A 16,252-nucleotide genomic window follows, 5' to 3' on the forward strand; every position below is an offset into this window, starting at 1 on the left:
AAAAAGCCCTGGCCTATGTGTCTCAGTCAGTTGGAGCATCATCCTGTACACCTAAAGGTGTAGGCTTCTATTCCTGGTCAGGGCACATACCAGGTTTCGGGTTTCTCTCTCTCTCTCTCTCTCTCTCTTCCTCTCTTGAAATCAATAAAAGTCTATAAAAAAAGAATCAGTGAATGTATAAATAGGTGGAGCAACAAATCAATGTTTCTCTCTCTCAAAATCAATAGGTTAAAAAAATGTCTTTTCTTGATCATTAAAAACAAAAGAACAAAAATTGCCATTGATGACCTAGTTTGTGCCAGGCGTTATGCTTATCTCACTAAGTTCATAAAATAGAAAACCGAGACTCAGAGAGATAGAGGAGCTGAGATTTGAATCCATGGGAAGTATGGGAATAAAAGGAAAGATCTTTTATTAGCACTATGTCACATGATCACCTAAGCTAGGACAGCAAGTATGTGACAGTAGGGAATAAGATTGCCACAATTGGCTTAGAACAGTTATGGTTCATCTCCTAGGACTGGGCACAGTGCTGTCCTAAACAAAATTCTGTTAACACCAAAGAACTGAGGAATAACTCTGGGTAGCCAACAGATAGTTATGTTTCATAATGTGACTCTTTTTCTTCTAGCTGTGCTACATGATCTAATGGAGTGTGAAGTTTATACTCACCAGGATTATTCCTATCACCCTGATTTTTTTTTCTAGTTTCTCCTGGGTTAATTTTATCTCATGTATTCCTGATTGGCAAGGGGTGGGATGAGGACAGTGTCTCTCTGATGATTTGTTACTTGATAATCTTTTTTCTACAAAATACAGGCTGTCTTTGCTTGACAGATATTGCTTTAGAGGGCAAGTTTGCTTCATTGATCATTTTAACTGGTCTAATAATAATTTTCTATTTTCTCTCTAGCTATCTCTTAAAAACAAAAGCCATAGTAAATGCATCTGAGATGGATATTCACAACATGCCTCTACCAGAAAAGATTGCAGAGGTAACATTTCATGATTGTTGTGTATTCTTTAATCTAGACAACTCCTGATAATTTGTAAAAATGAACTTGGGAATGATGAAATGATATGATACTCCAACAATTTTTTTAATGGATTTTTTTTTTTCTAAAGAGGGAGAAAGGGGAAGAGAGACATGGATGTGCAAGAGATACATCAGTTGGCTTCCTCCCACATGCCCTGAGTGGGGATCTAACCCCCAACCCAGGTACTACATGCCCCGACCGGGAATCGAACCTGGGACTTTTTGGTGCACAGGATGACACTCCAACAAACCAAGCCACACGGCACCAGGCTAATTAAAAATTCTTTCTTCTTTTTAATACTCACCCAAGGATATGTTTTTATTGATTTTAGAGAGAGAGGAAAAGAGAGAGAGAGAGAAACATTGATGTGCAAGAAACACATCAATCAGTCCCCCTGTACACACCCCGACCTGGGATTGAACCTGCAACCTGGGTATGTGCCCTAACCGGGAATCAGAACTGCCACCTTTCGGTGCTTGGGACAACACTCCAACCAACTGAGCCATTCGGCCAGGGCAGGCTTTGTTTTCTTATCTATTTAGCCATCCTGTTTTTTGATTGGAGCATTTAACAATTTACACTTAAAGTAATTATTGATATGTGTATGTAGTTATTGCCATTTTATTATTGATTCCCCCTTCCCCCTCAAAGAAGTCCCTCTAATATTTCTTATAATACTGGTTTGGTGATGATGAATTCCTTCAGCCTTTTCTTGTCTGGGAAGAGCTGGCTATTTGAACTGTGTGGAGATGTTCAACTCTAAGGGTACTGCCCAAAACAATGGAGATTTTTGCTAGTAAGCAATTAAAAGGAAGCTGGTAGTTCCATGAGAGCAAGAAGCTAAACCTTAGACTAGTTTATGAGAGAATCGGGGAACTAGCCAAGAGCAGGCCTCCAGGAGCTGGAACTGAAAAGGGCTGGCTTTAATAAAGGTTATCCCTAACTGAGTGTCTGGATTTAATTGGATTAGACTATGGAGCAATTTATGTCCCAGGGCATTGTTGAAAACAATAGAGCAATCAGCCAGCAGTTAGTGGAGGTTAATAGCTGGGTGTGATGCTAATGGAGGCAGACAGCCTACAAAGAGATCATGGGAAGAGACAGGCAGAGCCTTGCTAAAACCAGTCATCCCAAGGCTATGTTCTCTGAGGAGTGACAGGCTGCACACTGGGAGGGAAACAAGCATCAATAAAAGAGCCAACTTTCTAAACAGATGAGCAAACCACCACTATAGGAAGGGATGTGTGTCCTGTTTAGTATCCATACTTGCTACAATGTATTATCTAAACTGTCCATTAAAAAATAGATAAATAAATTGTCCATTTTCAATAAAAAATTAGACACACAAAGAAAAGTATGCACCATACACAGGATAAAAAGTAGATATTCAAGCCCTAGCTCAGAGGTCCTCAAACTTTTTAAACAGGGGGCCAGTTCACTGTCCCTCAGACATTCCACACATGCACACTGCGGGCCCGGGACGAGTCAGGACAGGCAGCAGCGGCCAAAACAGCCGGCGGGCCGGATAAATGTTTTCGGCGGGCCGGATAAATGTTTTCGGCGGGCCACATGTGGCCCGTGGGCCGTAGTTTGAGGACCCCTGCCCTAGCTGGTTTGACTCAGTGGATAGAGTGTCATCCTATGGACTGAAGGGGCCCAGGTTTGGGTCTGGTCAAAGGCATGTGCCTTGGTTGCAGGCTCGATCCCCGGCTCTGGTCAGGGTTGTGTGGGAGGCAACCAATCAATATGTCTCTCTCACATTGATGTTTCTTTCTCTGTCTCTCCCTTCTACTCTAAAAATCAATGGAAAAATATCCTTGGGTGATAATTAACAACAACAAAAACATAGACATCAGACACTGCCTTTTGAAGGACCCAAATATTAGACTTAGAAGAAAAAGCCGACAAAGCCGCTAATATAAATATGTCCAAAACTAAAGAAAAGTATGCTTAAAGAAGTAAAGGCATGATGACAGTCTCTTCAAATAGAGGTTATCCCTAAAGAGAGAGAAATTATAATTAAAGAAATAATCCTGTGAGTTGAAAAGTACAAACACTGACATGAAAGATTCACTAGATGTGCGCAATGGATTTGAACTGGCCAACGAAAGAATCAGCAAACTTAGAGATATGCATTGATAACCTTATGCAATCTGAAGAAGAGAGAGAAAAGAGAAATGAACTGAGCCTATGAGAGACCTATAGGACACATCAAGCACACCTAAATATGCTTTATTGATGAGAGCACAAAAAAGGAGAGAAAGAAGGAGAAAAAATGTTCAGGAAGATATGGTTAAAAATTTTTCAAGGTTGATGGAAAGCATTAATCTACATATTTGAAACCTCAACAAGGTCAGGAAGGATAAATGCAGAGCCCTGACTGGTTTGGCTCAGTGGATAGAGCATCGGCCTACGGAAACAAGGGTCCCAGATTCGATTCCGGTGAAGGGCATGTACCTTGGTTGTGGGCACATCCCCAGTAGGGAGTGTGTAGGAGGCAGCTGATCGATGTTTCTAACTTTCTACCTTCTCCCTTCCTCTCTTTAAAAAATCAATAAAATATATATATTTTAAAATGCAGAGAGATCAATATACCTCAGCACATCATAGAAAAAATGATGGAATATAGTTAGACAAAGAAATCTCTTAAAAGCAAAAGAAAAATGATTGATCATGTCCAGGAGCACCCCAGTAAGAATTACCTGTTTAAGAAAAATTTTCTGATAAATTTTGTATATTTTTATATCTTGAATCATAAAAAATAGATTTAGTGTACCGTGCAAATTATGGAAATAAGATTTTTTTTGTTACCCATGACTTCAACAGAAAACTTATCCATTTTTCTGTATTCCATGATAAGTTTATTTTTATTTATGAGTCTAAGTACATGTTGTATGCTGAAGAACACTAAATTTGGTTCTAAATACAACTATTCTACGGTGACAGAACTATTGAAAATTATCGAATTGCAACAAATATCTCTTCTAAACCTGACAACTAGAGCTACTTCTGAAGACCTAATATTCTAATATTAGAAAATTAGAATATTCTAATATTCTTTAGAATATTAAAGGCATTTTTTTTTTTTTTACTATGAACAAAGAGTTAGAAAAAAGATATAATCTTGCCACTAGAAAAGGAGAGGACTAACTGATGCTTCTGTCTCCACAGGCTCTCTTACCCACTTTATTCTTGTCTTCCTTTCCAATTTTTGGAGTTTAAACCTGGTGATAGATGTAGGAAGGAGGAAGATAAAAGTAGCAATGGCTAGTCTGTTTTCATGTGAAATATTATATCTGAGGATCTTATTGTACTCTTTGTTGCATAAACTTCTTTTAGAAAGAGAACAAATGTATTAATGAAATGTGTTGAGAAATTGCCAGCTCCCAATCACTAGCTTGAATTTGAAGTGACTTCTAGAATCAGTAAATTAAGAGGTAGATGCCCTGATGTGTGTGTGTGTGTGTGTGTATGTATATGTATGTATGTATTTCTCTTCCCAGATAAAAGAGAAGATAATATTAACACATAATCACTTAAGTTCATTGATGAAGATGCTGAAGGAAGTGACTCCGGACCAGTCCAATACAGAAAACTGATCTAGAACCAGAGCTTGAGTATCAGGGTCAGGCCTTACTGCCATCTTCAAAGACAGGTGCTGTTCGATCATTTCTTGAGAAAGATCAACTTCAAGAATGGACAGGAAATGTGGTTTATTACGTTTACATCTAGGCTGATTTTCCAAATGATTTGTGAAGCTGTTTATAGAAGATGAGAAATTAAGGAGCTCTCTGGCCAAGATTCATATCTGAAATTATTTTAGCTCTCTTATCAGTTTCCTAGTCATTTCTGAAAACACCTTTAACTGCATATTTAGGGATTAAGGGGCAATTTGCCATGAATGATCTTAAGAAATATATGGTAATAAAGTTGTACTTAATGTTGACTATTGTGATTCCTACATGGAGCAGTTATATGAATAGTTGTAACCAAGAATTAACATTTCAGTTAAGCAATAAAGGTTTTATATTCTGCATTTTCTCAAGGTTATAGTCAGCCCTGTCTTTTATTAAAATCTGTAAATAAATTCCGTGTTTTCAATTCTTACTGAGCTTTCATTACAGCTTAGAGCAGCCTGTTTCAGGGGAGGGGCTGCTGGTGCCAGCCATGAGCTGTAAATCCACAGATTACTGTTTGGAGAGAGAGCTTCTGAACAAAGGGAGGAAACTTGAGAAGGAGTTCTGCAACCACCCTTGGGCTCCCTTCCCCCCTTTCCCTTGTTCCCTCTTTCCTTTCTCAAGACAAGCAGCATGTTCCTACTCCCCTTCAGTTCCCCCTCCATTTACTCCTGGGAGAGAGTGCACCCACAGCCCCTCCCCCTGATCTCTTAGTTGTGCATCCTCTCTCCTTATAAAAACCTCTGCCTGCACTGAGATTTTAACATGGGTGTTTGTTTTTTAATAAATTATAGGCTCAACTCTAGAAAAATATGCAGCTATAGATGTGTGACAAAATAAAGGGTGTACACTTCCCTTTTCATTTTTCAGAGGCATAATATAGCATGCTGGTAAGTGGGCATGCTCTGGAGTCCCCCCCCAAAATATATATATATTATGAATTTCAGAGAGGAAGGGAGATGGAAAGATCAATAATGAGAGAGAATCATTGATTGGCTGCCTCCTGCACACCCCCTACTGGGGATCAAGCTCACAACCCCAGGCATGTGCCCTTGACTGGAATCGAACCTGGGACCTTTCAGTTCACAGGCCAACGCTGTATCCACTGAGCCAAACCAGCCAGGGCAGTAGTTGACTTTTTAAACATGCTTTAGGAGGTATAAGAGTTGATAGTGTGGCTGATATTAAGAGATTCTAAGGCTACTGTACTAAAGTTTGATACCAGTTAGCATTGTCTATATGTTAAATAAAAGTAACTTCAAAATTCCAGGTAATTATAAGAATAATATTGCAGCCCTAACCAGTTTGGCTCAATGGATAGAGTGTTGGCCTGCAGACTGAAGGGTCCCAGGTTTGATTCCCGTCAAGGGCATGTACCTTGGTTGTGAGCACATACCCAGTAGGGAGTGTGCAGGAGGCAGCTGATCAATGTTTCTCTCTCATCGACGTTCCTAACTGTCTATGCCTCTCCCTTCCTCTGTAAAAAATAAATAGAGTATGTTTTTTTTTAAAGAAGGATAAAATTGCATATTGAAGGTCCCGAGTTATAAACTTTTTACAAAACGGTTTTTATTGATTTTAGAGAGAGAATAGAGGACAGAAATATCAATCAGCTGCCTCCTACCCGCCCCCTACTGGGGATTGAGCTCAGAACCTGGTCATGTACCCTGACTGGGAATCAGACCAGTGACCTATTGGTTAATGGGTCTATGCTCAAACACTGAGCAACACTAGTTGGGCTGAGTTGTAAACTCTTGAGTTCCTTAATTAAAAACCATCTTTTTTAAAAAAACTTTTCAGAGAGGGAGGGAGAGAGATAGAAACATCAATGGTGAGAGAGAATCACTGATCAGCTGCCTCCTGCTCAAACCACATTGGGGATTGAGCCTACAACCTGGGCATGTGCTCTGATCTAAATCAAATCATGATTCATAGGTTGATCCTCAACCACTGAGTCATGCCAGCCGGGCCATCTTAATTATTTTAAAGCCCAAGATCTAGCATAGTACCTGGGAGTGTATGTTAAATATTCTCTTGATTTATTGCTTTAGTCACACCACAAAACCACAGTTTTTGTTCCTCTGCATTTACAATATTCAATCCCAAGGAAGTTTGTAAGGCCTAATTTTTTAGTTGAAAAAACTCCTTTCCTTTTATCTTAGTCAAGGGGAAGCATCTGTTCTTTATTAGAGTATTAAAACCTCTTTATTTAACTTAGCCAACATTTAATTAAATATAAAAGGATCTTAAATGCTTTATCTCAGATAGGAAGGATTCCCTGCAATAGCTGTGTCGTTATTATACATAGGTCACTATTTCCTTACCAGAAACTGGCTCACAGACATAGCGTAAGGCTGTCCCCAAAAGTAAAAGGGGATTGGCATAAATTTAAATGGGATACCTCTTGGCATGCTCTCATTCTCTGGAGAATGTCCATGCCTTTTCCTTATCCCTCTTCTTCCCCCCAGGCACATTACCTTTGTCTTTTTGCTAAACTCCAAGGGCCCTTCTACTGCCGTTGCAATGTTTCCTGAGCCTATGCAGCTCAGTTGGCTCACTTGTACTACCTCCGTAACTTTCTAAATGAATGTTCTTTCAATCCGAAAACATAAATAAATGTCTCCTTCAAATGGCTGCCTGCTCACTTGGACAACAGAAACCACAACTCAGGTACCTGGAGTCTGCCTTAGAACAGAGCTGTGTATAGGTTCCTTTTCCCATCCTCCTAATTTACTGCATTGTTTATTAGAAATTACCCATTCCAAGGAACAACACAGTGAAATTTCAGTGCATTCTCAGCCCATGCTGCTTTATTGCCAAAAAATATATATATATACACAGGTGCAGAGTTTCCAATTCTTAAAGCAGTTCCTTTTTACATAAAATCTTTAGAAAACAATAAAATCTTTTCTAAAATCCCAAAGATGCATAGATTAAAAAGCAAGCTGCTTTTGTAATACTTTAAACATTCAATGAAATTCTTTTAACATTATCGCCTATATCACTGGTACAGTGGGGAAGATGCAGAATAGCAAGTAAAAACAATGAGCAACAACTGTACTTAAAAGGACAGGTAGCACATAAAACCCTATGGAAAGGATACTCTAATGTGATTCTTAGTGATGGGTGATTTTAAGGTAAACGCCAAGATGATTGCTATTGTTTAAGGACTGATGATAATGTATTGCCGGAATATCTTTTGTCCCTGGGAGAAAAATATATTTGAATTGATGGCATGGCTGACCATCACCACAAGAGAAAAATCTTTTGGAAATTGTTAGTATCCCTAAAATATCTATTCTGACTTAAAAGGGAGGCTTAGGAGTATGGATTCCTGGAGAAATCTATGATTTTTTGTTTTTCTAATAACCTTTAATATGCCTTAGTGGAATAATGGGAACAGAGTTTAGAGAAACTGTCCTTAAATCTTCATTGGTTGATAGGCATGCCATTAATAAGTGGCAAAGAGAAACTTTACATATAAGATATGACATCTTACTTCCTATATTTGAGTGGAAAACAGACACTGTGATGACCATCCTCTAATTCCGTTGTATACTACTGAAAAGTTACCATTACATTTACACATTTCCAAAGGTATCTGGAGGGAAATCCCATAGCAAAGTGTCTATCTAGTCTAATCCTGTTTAGGCCTCTTTTAGATATAATTACTCCCATTTACATCATTGATCATAATCACTTGGACTTAAAAGGGTTATTCCAAAGTTAGGAATTATCTAAAAATTTTAAGCTACTATAATAAACAGAAAAGTAAAAACTTGCTCCTGTTTACTTGGCATCAAAAACTTTAGGCAGATTATGCAGCCTGATCAAAACATCAAGAATAAAACTCTGGCTATTAAAAAAATAATAACAAAATAATGTTAATGTAATTCAGTAACAAAAGAGAAACTAAACCACAGATATGTTAATATTTTCAGGACTATTTCCACAAAATGAAAGTTTCTTTTTTGCTGGGATCCTTTATGGCCAGTCAATATCGGTACAACCCAAAAGAGTTGCCTACTTATCTGAAAATCCTGAAACATAAAATGTGTGCAACTGCCTCTATTCACTGCCAAGATACTAGTAATGAGACGCAAATTTAAGCCACATAACTTTACCAGACAAACCCTGTATCTACTTGTTTTTAACTCCACACTATCCCCTATCCTTTATGAAACTCTGCACCTTTTCTGATTATAACTATAGCAGCTTATTTATTTATTCCACATGCTTAGTTTGTGCCTTTTGTATTGTTTTTAAACATGCTTGGGGACTAATGGAATCAGGCAAGAGGTTAGAGGGTGATGAGCACTGTTATGCTCTATTCCTGACAGTTTAAATGTCTTATGGTTCCCCTGTTTATCTTGTAGCTTCCATTTTTAATGGAAGTAAGATCATCTTTAGTTAGAAAATGTAAACTAGTAATCCAAACAATAAATTCAAGCTATTGGTTTAAGTCTCTATTGCTTATAAATGCATATATAATTACTATTAACCACTTAATACTAGACATTTTCAATCATGCATTAAAATATTAGTACTCTAAAATCAGAGTTATGGGTCTGCCACTATTGCTTGCACTTTCATCCAGACTCAGTTTTAATAAACATGCAGAGTAAACCCCTTGATTTATAAGAATTAGAATAACAAAGATACATGCAAAATTTCAACCAAAAATGGATATTAATAAAGTGATTGCTTAGAAATGCAGGCAGATGCTCCACATCTATCACAATGCTACTTCAGAATCCAGGTACAAGAGTCACGCACAAAAGTTAAAATTAAGACTACTATTCAGTTATAAAGGCTTAATTGCAAATCCTGGTCCTACTGGGTAGAAAATGATGCAAAGCTTCTGGGAAAAGAAAGAGAATTGAGAGATGTACAGTCTTCTGGAGTTTTCTTGGCCATTTACTGACTGCTATAGAATAGAGGAGCATGGTGGTTTAGGGATGGTGAAGATGCTCTTAGAATAGTTTCTTTTTTTTTCTGATTCACATTAAGAGCATAGCCTGCACAGCTCCCAGGGGAAAAGGAGTTTAAAAATAGCAGAGCTAATATAATGTAAACTCAAAATCAATGCCCTGAAATTTAGCATAGCCCTCTGCTTCTAAAAACTGTTGATCAAGGGATCCTTCCAAATATGGTATGACTAAATAGCCAAGCAATGTTCTGAATAAACTAGAAATAATTTGCTCGCACCAGCAGCACCATGATAATGTAAACTCCTGGAGGCCAAGGGTCTCTTCATATTTTGCATATCACAGATACACTAAAGTAAACATGAGACCACAACACTGAAAACTAATTAACTGCATACTTTGAAACTACAAAAATTTGTAGCATATTTTAGCATTTGGAACTATTAACTTGGCTGTTAAGGGTAATCTTTAATTGTTCTAAGTAACTAAATTGTTGACATCACAGTAATACACCTGGTGTCTCATGATCATGCAGATGTCTGAATATTGCTTGGTTATTCCAATGTCTTTAACACCAACTGATGGTTTAGGACATTTAAAAAGAAGCTATAATCAATTTAATATAGCCTCCCTATCCTTTGGAGTTGCCATGTAAGAATTAAATATTCAAGAGGCACTGTATTTGTTGATCTTCTCCACTTATATTTTAGTTGTTTTTCCCCTTGGAAAACAAGGGAACATAGACCACATGTTTCCAGGGATCTTCAAAGTGCTAAATGGCCAAGATGACATGAGGTAAAAGGGAGTAAGAAGTCACCTTCATTCTACTCTTATATCCTGATGTGAGCTGCATGATTCCTCATCAAGAAACTAGTTTGCTGGGTTCTTGTTAAAGTAAGTAGTCACAGGCTATTGGCCTAGCACATCTACTTTAGACAAGGTTTTAAAAAAAACAAACCCAACATACTGTCTCTGGCTATTTCCTTTAATCCTTTTGTTTTATACCTTTAAATCTTAACTCCCTAAACCAGTGATGGCGAACCTTTTGAGCTCGACGTGTCAGCATTTTGAAAAACCCTAACTTAACTCTGGTGCCGTGTCACATATAGAAATTTTTTGATATTTGCAAACATAGTAAAACAAATATTTATATTTTTGATATTTACTTTATATATTTAAATGCCATTTAACAAAGAAAAATCAACCAAAAAAAATGAGTTCACGTGTCACCTCTGACACACGTGTCATAGGTTCGCCATCACAGCCCTAAACTAACCATAGGCATGAGGTTACCAGCTATCCAAGTTCTTGTTAACCCTAAATACATATACACAACAAACTTTTCCTTTGTAAAAATGCACCCAGGAAACTAATGGAGAAAGATAAGGTGACAAAGCAAAAAGTATGCTATTAGTATGATGCTAAAAAAACATCATAAGCAAGATCCCCACATGATGGCTTCAGTGGGGTTTCTTCATCAATAAGAGAAGAAACATTTGTTTCCAGGTTAAGCAGTAGAAATAGTTCATTCAATGGCTCTAACCCTCTGTTCTAGAAAGCAAATAGGATCTTTAACCTTTAATTTACATAAAAGTTGCTATTTCTCACTGACATATTCATATACACTCATAGTTTCTTAAAGTACCTTTTATATGCTCTTTACCTAGCATCTTTTTCCTTTTGTACAACTCTTGACCATAGAGCCTCACAAACTCTAGTAATACTCTACTGTACAACCTTGCTAATCCAGCTTACTATACATGCTAAAATTGTTATTGCTAAAATTCTACCTCTTGAAATTATTAGTTCGTTTTATGGCTTTTTTTTTTCAATAGGAAATATCCTTTCCTATATACTGTGCTATTTTGTATTCATTACCTTTTCAGAGGTATTAAAAAAGTATTTAAATACTTTTCAGAAATGGATTCTCGCAGGCACTAAACTACTTGAGCCAAGAGTACAACTACTTAAAGTACACTATGAGCATCTAAATCTGGGTCCTGGAGATCTGCTGCAGAAGAGTCTACCTGTCTAAGCTTGCTTCTACATCAGACACACATTAAACTAGTTTTGCATTTTCTATCATGCTAACTATAGAACCTGTGAGTAAATCCTGGACTCCCCTAAGAGATTTAAAAACCACCTCAGAAAACTGCCATTTACAAGTTCTCGAGGCAGCTTTTAGAGGTAGGAATTTCTTTTCTACATGATGCTATCTTATGCTTTCAGAATAAAAATAACTTTTATATCTACAAGGAAAGTAGAAAAGTGAAAGCTGTCTGAGGAGGCTTACTATAACCAAGCAAAGTTAGTAATTACATGGCAACTTAGGTAGGCTCTACTGGCTACATTTCCAATTCCATGAAAAGGTCTAGAATCCCAACAATACACAACTCAGCAAATTTGGAAATAGGAAAAGCCCCTGACAAATTAATCTAGGACACTCTAAACTACTGGCACATGGCATGCTGCAGACAGGAGTGTAAGTAGACTGCAGATTAGAAAAGCACTCAAGCAATGAACATAGCATCTCAGTAAGACGTGCAAAATAATTTCCTGATGCAAAAGGAGTGGGAAAATTAAACCTAAAAGACATAAAATGTGAAAAAGGCATAAGAACAATCTCACCTAAAACTGAGCAAAGCAGAATCATGAAATGGGGCCACATTTTGATTTGAGGTTTCATAAGACACAGACAGCTGGTTTCCAGCTACCTCATGAAAAGCTTAAATATCCTCAAACACAGTATTTCACATTGTGACCCCACATTACTATTCATAAATGAGTCTTTTTGGCCTAATCTCCTCTCCCCAGGGAGAATATCATGGATACAGAAACTTATGAAAGAAAAGTTCTAAATGTTCCACTTTTTACACTATTGGTTATTATAATAATTCATCCTGAAGTTTAAATTGTTACTAGGCTCATGCACTAACCCCTAACATGGCACTACAATATGCTACCAAGCACTAATGCTTACAAAACTATACACATCTCAAAATGGAAGACATTGGTGATTTTGTTGTTCTGAAACAACTTGTAACATTTGTCCACAAGTATTAAAATATACATATATATATATATATTTCTATTGCACATATCCCGTTTTAAACTTAAAAAAACAAAACAAAAACACAAAAAACAATTGCCAGCTAACATGGATGCACAAAGGAAAGGAAGCAGGCACAGCTATCGATTGAGTCCTGCCGAAAATGATAACTTTTGCCATCAAGAAGGGGACCAAACCAGGAAAAAACCAATGTAGATGTATTAAATAAACACTGGGCAAATACAACTGGAAAATACGCGTTTTGTTAAATGCCATCTGCTGACAAGATGCGCAACAACTTGAAAGAACATTAAACAGTAGTTTCCTTAGCTATGAAATGAAAAAAAACATAAAGCAACTAAGGAAGTTGAGTCTGATACATATTTCAAACAAGTGAGCCAGAGATGTTTTCACTGGTTCTGATTGTACAGGGTTCCTTATTTCTAGCCAAGTAGTTCTACCTAAAAAGTTGCCAAAAGGACACCAGGAAGATGGGTAATAGACAACTGAAGATACAAATTCTCCATTTGATATTCTCAATATACCAACAGGACCCAAATGGAATATGTAAATTCCATTCTGCCATTAATAACTCCAAAATATTAGGAATCAGGAAGTGGCTGGGAAGTTACGTAGAGAAAAATTTAAACTACCTTTATCCAGTTACTTCTATGCTTTACCACTCAGTAATTGCCCTCAATTAAGGAAAATCACATTTTATCTATATAATTTTTACTCAAAAGTTTTCTTATGCCAATTCAGATTGGTTGACCAATTAAACTAATTATCAAGGGTGCTCAACATTTCTATTCGGGGCCAGTCCTATCACTCTCAAATTTGGTAAATCTACCTGTTTTCAGCGTTAACAGCATGTATGGCCCTGGGCAAGCAGTCCCTAAATAACAGACATGACCTAAGATGATTTGTTCCTAAGAGGCTTTAAATTCTTTCTCAAATAACGAAGACCCATAATGGTCTCATTCTTCTCATGTAAAGACCTGACAATTCATACACTGGTCCTCTGCTGATCTTGAAGCAAGAACAGCTTTATACTATAGTCTATTCACCATATAGTGTGAGTTTTAAGGGAAAGGAAGATCCTTATTTCTTATTGGAACTATTTTTTTTTGAGGTTTTCTTTAGACCTGAATTTCTTCTAAATTTATACCGATCCAAACACATGTTTGGGAACATTGCTTCTGAGGCCCATTCTCTGATGAAAATGGGGAGTTACCTGAGTCCCAGCCTTTTCTGCCTAACATTACAGCTATCATCTAGAAAAAGCAATCAAACATACAAGTATTGATCTTGGGTCAAAGGAAAGTTATTTATACTTTTACAAAAAAATAGAGCTATGAATGTAAAATGCCATAAAGCCAGGTGGATGTATAAGGCTTTTTTTGCTTCATTTTCTTAGGAGAAGGGAGTTATATGAAAATTTTCTCATCCCCCCCACCCCCATTCCCCCATGTCCAAAGTTGAAGGCAGGTCATACTGGAGGGTCCATCACATCTTCTGAACAGAAAATCTACTTATGTCACCTTTCTTCCAGCCTTAGCAATAGGGAAAAAGTCCCAATGCTATATAAAACTCCACAAAAGAGAATGAAGTAATTTGTAATACAGCAGCCTCTCATCCCAAGGAGGTGAAAAGAGTTCCAACACTGGACTCAAAGCTTTTGTTTCCTTTATCAACCTTCACTAAACCCAAGCATGCATTCATTGGGTTAGCACAATATGGTCCTTCCTTAGAAGAAAAAAAGAAAAAGTTTTATAATACCAAATGTCCAAAGACTTCCAAGAATAGGTTCCTTCTCTGGGAAGAAAATCCCTCTTCTCATTAAAAAAAAAAAGTGGATTTACATGTTAAAATATATATATTTATACAGAAACTGTGATGGCTTATTCATATATGAAATTAACTTTGTGATATTCTGTTTTTGTGCTTCTTTATCACATCAAAGGTTTCACTGGAAAGCTGGACCTTTGTTCTTATCCAGTTCATCTATGTCACAGGTTGAGCCAGGATTTATATATATATATTATCATCTCTTTCATTTCAAATTACAACACATCTGAAATTTACTGCTGCAGTCTCGACTGTGTTTGTGATAGTGGCTAAAATGGGAAGACATTAAAAAAAACTGAACAAATCCTGATGTCACACCCACACTTAGCTATTTATATAGTCTTCTTGCTGGGAATAAAAGGTAAAGAATTCACAAATATCACCATCTAAGCACCAGTTTCAAATTAAACATCACCCTTCAGCTTGCAAAATAATTTCTTTACAAGTAAGCAATTGGCAGAAGAAACATATCAGTTGCTTCTTTCTTCTTGGAGAAGTTGGCATAATGACTGCATCCTAGGAGCTTCTCTGTGTTAAATTTGAGAGGTGGGAAGAAAAAGAAAAGCAATCTTTTGCAATCCAAAACATGGAGGTAAAATGTAGAGGAGGGATATCCGCATTTCAAGAAACGGAAGTGAGTAGACAGAAGAAGCAGGACTCCCCACTCCAGAAGACAACGCAGAAATACCTGGAAATACAAAATAAAAACAGAAAGATTAAAAGAGGTACTTCTGTATAAGCTTCCTCTTAAAAATAGTATTTAACAGAGAAAAAAAATATTTTGAATTATACACTGTCTAAAAGAAAATGTGCAACCTTAACACCCAATTCAGTATCATCACCAGAAAAGCAGAAGCAGTAGCCAGAAAAAAATATGTAAGTATGATACAAAAAAGATTTATACAAAAGCTTATATAAAATGAGATATACACATTAATTTCCTCTTATGGAAATAAAGTAATATACTCCAAGTTTTTAGTCAAAATGATTTTATGGCTGTAAATATTTGTGTTTTAAAGCAGTATTGTACTCCAAATTTGATGTCTAAATACTCAATTCTCAAAATCATATGAATCATCTTATTTTGAATTATCTTGAACTATATAAGACCAACTTGAACAATAAAATTTTATAAAATAGAGGGGAGAACCAAGATGGTGGCATAGGTAAACACCGGAGTTTGCTGCCTCGAACAACCACTTCAAAAATATAACTAAAAGACGGAAGGGACATCACCCAGAACCACAGGAAAGCTGGCTGAGGGGAAATTCTTCAACTAGAAGGAAAGAGAACAGCATTCAGAGGAGGCGCAGCGTGGAAAATACAAAGGTGCGGAGGTTCGCGCGGCGGGCTGGTGGCTGAGGGTGCGGTTGTCTTTTTCAATCGGGAGGGAGGCTCAGGCCCTGAGCTCCAGTTCTGGGCGAGTTTCTAGGGACCACGACTCAAACGGGAGAAGCGGGACTGTCTGGCATCGGTCGGAACGCGAGGGCAGCTTTCTCTCCGAGGTTTGCAGCGGTTGCTGGGACTCTGAGAGGCAGAGCCCCCGGGATGGGACTGAGAGCAGCCATAACTCCTCGCTCAGCCCGCCCTGTTGATCCCCTGGGACACCACCTGCCCAAGCCCTGCACAGAGCCATTTGCCGGATAGCCTCAGGCAAAGGCTAGATTAGCACCTCCCTAGAGGACAGAAGTTCTCTCACTGCAGACACAGCTG

General features: G+C 37.5%; 1 protein-coding gene and 1 long non-coding RNA gene across 2 annotated transcripts in view; one reads left to right on the top strand and one right to left on the bottom strand.

Moving 5' to 3' along the window:
- The window catches only part of OIP5 (Opa interacting protein 5), a 10,875-nt gene extending 5,793 nt beyond the window's left edge, over nt 1–5,082 (top strand). The window contains exons 5-6 of the mRNA XM_006778157.1: nt 914–995; nt 4,541–5,082. Of these exons, the coding sequence (XP_006778220.1) occupies nt 914–995; nt 4,541–4,636 (178 nt within the window). The 3' untranslated portion in view covers nt 4,637–5,082. The remainder of the gene's footprint in view (nt 1–913; nt 996–4,540) is intronic.
- A 6,198-nt stretch (nt 5,083–11,280) lies between these two features.
- The window catches only part of LOC102775221, a 15,150-nt gene continuing 10,178 nt past the window's right edge, over nt 11,281–16,252 (bottom strand). Inside the window, exon 3 of the long non-coding RNA XR_001512204.1 lies at nt 11,281–15,227. This is a non-coding gene — a long non-coding RNA (uncharacterized LOC102775221). The remainder of the gene's footprint in view (nt 15,228–16,252) is intronic.

This window comes from Myotis davidii, unplaced genomic scaffold (assembly GCF_000327345.1).
Source record: "Myotis davidii unplaced genomic scaffold, ASM32734v1 scaffold46, whole genome shotgun sequence".
NCBI lineage: Eukaryota > Metazoa > Chordata > Mammalia > Chiroptera > Vespertilionidae > Myotis > Myotis davidii.